At 31.4% G+C, this 5,469-nt stretch overlaps 1 protein-coding gene across 1 annotated transcript; it reads right to left on the reverse strand.

The window, feature by feature from the left end:
- Positions 1 to 1,359: 1,359 nt before the first annotated feature.
- LOC122803202 (olfactory receptor 2AT4-like) lies at positions 1,360 to 4,208 on the reverse strand. The gene is made up of 2 exons (XM_044072809.1): positions 3,282 to 4,208; positions 1,360 to 1,404 (listed from the first exon to the last, which is right to left on the reverse strand). Exons 1-2 carry the CDS (start codon positions 4,206 to 4,208, stop codon positions 1,360 to 1,362), a joined length of 972 nt encoding a protein of 323 aa, XP_043928744.1.
- Positions 4,209 to 5,469: the final 1,261 nt, after the last annotated feature.

Here is a 5,469-nt window from a genome sequence, read left to right on the forward strand (position 1 = left end):
AGATTTTCGCTGCCCAGATTAATGATGCCTGCATTAGAATGCTCTAAAACCTTACATATGTGACCAGTGTGATTAATAGGTCAGTAGTTAGCAATGTCATCGGTCGAGTCACCATTGTGTAATGGTATTACAGTGACTGTTTCCAGGCTTTATTAATGTAACCAATGGAGAGGCTTAGATTAAAAAGGTCAAGTAGGGGTTCAACTAGATCATATTTGGCACTGATACTCAGGCAACCTGGCATATTATTAGGACTCGTGGATGTGGTTTTCTTAGCATTTCAAATAGAATTATTAATTGTATTTCATTTATATAATGCAAGAATGTAAATTAGAGTGGGATATTGTGGTTCATTCAAAACTGTTTATCCCCTCTTTTTTACAATATTTTTAAATTATTCTTACTCTTTCTGTTTTGTGTTTTTATTTATATATTTACTTATTTATTTATTCACTTATTTATTTTAGTTTTGAGGTTGGGGCTTTCATCTTTTTGAAGGAAAAATAGCCACCAAATATCCTCTTATATATGCAAATGTATGAACACTCAGAAATTTTCACAAATCTTTGGAAAAGAGACATCTTTTCTCCAAAATTAGCAAACAATTAAAAAAAAATAACTGTGTTCTTTAACTGACTAACATTTTACAGGAAATATTTATTTGTTCACAGATATATCTATATCTATCTATCTATCTATCTATCTATCTATCTATCTATCTATCTATCTATCTATCTATCTGTCTATCTATCTGTCTATCTATCTATCTATCTATCTATCTATCTATCTATCTATCTATCTATCTATCTCTATGTGTGTGTCTGTGTGTGTGTGTGTGTGTGTGTGTGTGTATCTATATCTATATCTCTATATATATCAGTATCTATATATCTATATCTATATCTATCTATACACACACACACACACACACACACACACACACATATATATATATATATATATATATATATATATATATATATATAGAGTTTATTATGAAGATGTGGAACGGCACTTGGGAAGATCAAATGCATGTTTTATAGTTTCTGTAATGCTGATCTGGAAATGTTTGCACCCTCATTAGCAAATGGTTGTGTACATTCTGTAATGTGGGATCAACATTTTGATAACAGATTGCAGTACAGTTGGGATCAGGAAATCTACCCTTTTCCTCATAGTAGTGCGATCTCAGAGTTGGAATATTTAATATGCAGGGAGTGTGGGAGACTTGCCTCTTGCAGAAACATTACTGGTAATATGGAATTTTGACATTGGAAATTTCAGTGTTCAAATGTCATTTCTGTGGTTACCATTTTGGACATTTTGGTAATTCTATATTAACAAATTTAGAAAACGGACTCAATCAAAAGGTGGAAAATTGTTTTGATTTTCCACATTCTGATAGTACACCTATACATATATATTTATAAATGTATATAAAAAACTGACAACTGGTATTAAATATATATTATAAAGGTAACACCTTTGAAGTTTGCTTAAAAAACACATTCAAAATGAATTTGCATAATAATACAGAAAGGAATATTTGTATTTACCAGTGTGTTAAAAGCAGTTAACAACACTATCCATTAAATGTTGTGACTTCATGAGTTAAGTGTATCAAAGCAATGTTTTAAAATATACTACAGTCTGAATGTAGAGTTCTATGTGTATTTGTCTATAAGAATCATGCATATCTTTTAAAACTGATAGATATATATAATTCTGCATATCAATTAAAACAGGCAAGTGGCAATATAGGACTATCATGAAATAATATGTACAAATATACATTATTCATATTCCATAGCTATTTTATCACTAAGTGTGATAGTCTTAAGTTCATTGAAAACAATTAAAAAAATATGCGACCCTTCAAAATTGGTGGTATATCTCTTATAGCCCATTCATAAATGTTCTTACTATGCTATAAATTCTGTTTATATGGTCTTAGTAATATCTGTAGTTAAGGTATTGTCTGAGGTGTTTGCCATTTTCAATTTATTTATGTATTATGTGCAACAGTGCAAGTAAAAGTAAACTAGAAAAAATTAATAGTAATGACTGAAAAAACTGAATAGCAACATGTATTAGAATAAAAACTTGTAAAACAAATCCATCTAAAATCAAAGAATATTGTTTGTCTGTTTTCATAGTTATTTAGCTTTTATTTATTTTGACTTCAGATGTAAGATTTTATATAGCTTTAATTAAGTAGCAGCCTAATTTGATCAAAATAAAATTTTACTTACTGAAAGAATATGGTGCCCTGTATGATGCACAGTTACCTTTAATGCATCTCTGATTTTATGTGTTGTGTGAGTTATTTTATTTTTGTGCAACCTTGCATCCAAATATAATCCGATAAAATACTACAGCTGTTGTATCTCCCATATTTTGTTTTCATTGTTATTTAATCCACTGTGGAAAAAATAAATAAATTCAGTACAGGAAACCAGAAAGAATCTGAAACTTTAAATTATACTAACATCTGTCTTGGCAATACAAAAAGAAAGACTACTATTCTGTCTGGCTGTGTGAAACACTTTATGAAAGCGTTCTTTACTCTGGGATGATCAGTAACAAAGCATTTCCGTATGTATTAAAAGTCAATGAAAAATCACTTTATATATCCATGAACAAACAGAAGAACAATCAAGGAAATGACAAGACGGCATTAATGTATACATTATTACAAGTCAAAGAAACATCATGATAAGTGCATGAACAAACAGAAAAACAAATACATTTATTATAACCTCTCTTTAGATATAATGGTTGTGATGGATCAACATCTGAAAACAAAATATAATTATACGCAATTATAAGTTACAAACTACACAACATAAAGTAATATAATTGACAGGCATTAGCCTGATTTTCTGGAGGCTCACAGTTATCCCATGCAATTCTGTAATTAGCATCACAATGAATGCCTTAGATATTGTTCTAATGATTTTCAGTCATACAGACATAGTTTTAAAAATGAACATTTGGTACAAGACAAGTTAATATCCCGGACAATGAATTTGTTGTACAACATTAAAAGCTGAAATGAAATTATGTTTTGCAATTCTAAAATAACATGAAATGCATGCTTTCATTACTCTTTACATGATTCTCGGGTTTTATAAATTAGTATTATAAATATTGTTTCTGCAAAAAGCACAGGACCATAACTCTTAATAACTGAAGTGTACAAAAGCAAAATATTTGCAGTAATACAATTCTTTTTATTAAGAAGAATAATGTATTCATGAATACTGAGTTGTTAATCTAATCAAAAGCTTTGTTATTGTGTCTTTGACTTCTTTGTTTCTTAATGTGTAAATCAAAGGGTTTAATGAAGGAGCTAATATTGTTATACAAATTGTGGCTACAACATGCAAACTATCAGAAATCTCCACTGTATATGATACATAAGCAATAATGATTGATGTGTAATATGTGAAAACAGCCATTATGTGGGAGCTACATTTTGAGAAAGCTTTAAGACGCTCCTCCGTAGATCCAATTTGAAAAATAGTAGTAAGTATTTTAATGTATGACAGGACAACAAGAATTAAAGGCATGAAAGAGACTGTCATTGCAATAGAAAACCCAAGGAATACATGGAACGTTATATCACTACAGGCTAATCTAATAACAGCAAAATGTTCACAAAAACAGTTGTAAATTTGGTTTGGGCCACAAAAAGGAAGCTTTGATGCTAGAATAACACCTGGTAACAAAATTACAAAGGGCAGTATCCAAGTGCTAGCAACAAGCAGAATATTAACATTGTTAGTCATAATTCTTCTGTAATATAAAGGTTGGCATACAGCCACATACCTGTCATATGCCATAACTACAAGAAGAAATGCTTCACTACATCCAAAGCTATGCCAAAAGCATAGCTGAGTAAAACACAGACTAAATGAGATAGCATTTGAATTTGCTGCAAACAGAGCTAACATTTTTGGTACAGTAGTAGTTGTAAATAACATATCAGTAATAGAAAGATTACACAGAAAGAAGTACATAGGTGTCTGTAGTTTTTCATTTGTTAAAACCGCCACAAGAATGGTACAATTACCAAAAATGACTGTTAAATAAATACAAAAAAATATAATGAAAAGTACAGTGTAAAAGTCTTGGAGATGTGAAAAACCAACTAAGATAAATTCTTCCACTGATGAACTGTTAATATTATCATTCTGTCCAGACATTTTATAATGATTCCTTGTGTCTTTAGTGAAGCATATGAAACTTTATTAAAACAATTTCCTGCTGTTGGATAAAAGTATGTTAGAACATGAATATGTGCTCATCCTGAGTCTTTTCTATCATTGTTCATTATTTATTTAAAATATTAAGTATGACTTCTTCACACAGTAGAATAGCTCCAGAATGATTCCAATCAAAAATTTAGACAGTGTTCTTGTCTTCAAGAAAGATATGACTTAAAGTCAACAAGAAAGCATTAAAATACCATTTATACCACATTTTGTGAGGTGATGTATTCTGAGTTCAGATGTTTTATTAGATGCTTCATATATTTGCTACAATTCCCAGAGAAAGTAGTTAGCATGGCTGTAGTCCTGTAGTTTTACAGATCTGAAATTAAAACAAACAAAATTGTTCAGGAAAAGTTATCACATTTTGACTTAATCAAAATATATGCACCCTAGAAAATAACCTATCTTGGTTTAGCCACAACTTAAACTATGAAACCCTCATCCTAGGAAATGTCAATATAGACTGGTTCAGACTTATAAAAGACTCTCCCCAACTCAATATCAACCTACATGGCTTCCATCAACTGATAACATATCCTACCCACTTCCATAAAAACTTGTCATTCAGCTCTACCATTGACTGGATTCTCACTAACACCTCCTAACTCTACCATAGTCCCACTACCATACCCAACTCCTTAAGTGATCATCTCCCCACCTCAATTCTAAGACACAAACCCAACCTTTACAGAGACTGTTGCAAGCTCTCCAACTTTAATATCTCCTTATTCAACTCCATACTATCTAGTTTTGACTGGTCTATCCTTAGACTAATCCCTCTCGAGGATGCTGTCAACAAGTTTAACAACATTTTCCTGAATACCCTAAACTCCCTCACTCCCTCCAGGAAAATTAGAATCAAATCAAACTATGCTCCCTGGCTCTCTAAGGATACTCAATCCCTTATGCATAAAATAGGTAGTGCCTGGAAAGCATGGCTTAAAACAAAGGAACTTCCCCTACTACATAAATACAGAAAACTATGGAATCTAGTTAAGAAACTGATCAGTAAAGACAAAACATCCTACTATAACTCTGCTCAACTCAATAAATCCAACCCCCACAAGTATTGGGCCACTCTTAACAAAATCATCTCCCCTGGTTGCCCTTCTAACCCCTTACCATACCCTAATAAATCTCCTCTGGAAACCACTGCTCTCTACAACAAACACTTTATTGACACAATCCAAAA

The sequence above is a fragment of the Protopterus annectens genome, chromosome 5.part1, assembly GCF_019279795.1.
Source record: "Protopterus annectens isolate FY-2018-M chromosome 5.part1, PAN1.0, whole genome shotgun sequence".
Lineage (NCBI taxonomy): Eukaryota > Metazoa > Chordata > Ceratodontiformes > Protopteridae > Protopterus > Protopterus annectens.

Bases quoted from the DNA above. Each gene is read 5' to 3' on its own strand.
- LOC122803202 (XM_044072809.1), bottom strand. From the start codon at position 4,208: ATGTCTGGACAGAATGATAATATTAACAGTTCATCAGTGGAAGAATTT. The intron at 1,405-3,281 runs ATTAGATTAACA...GTATAGGTGTAC, and splicing joins ACACAATAACAAAGCTTTTG to TATCAGAATGTGGAAAATCA.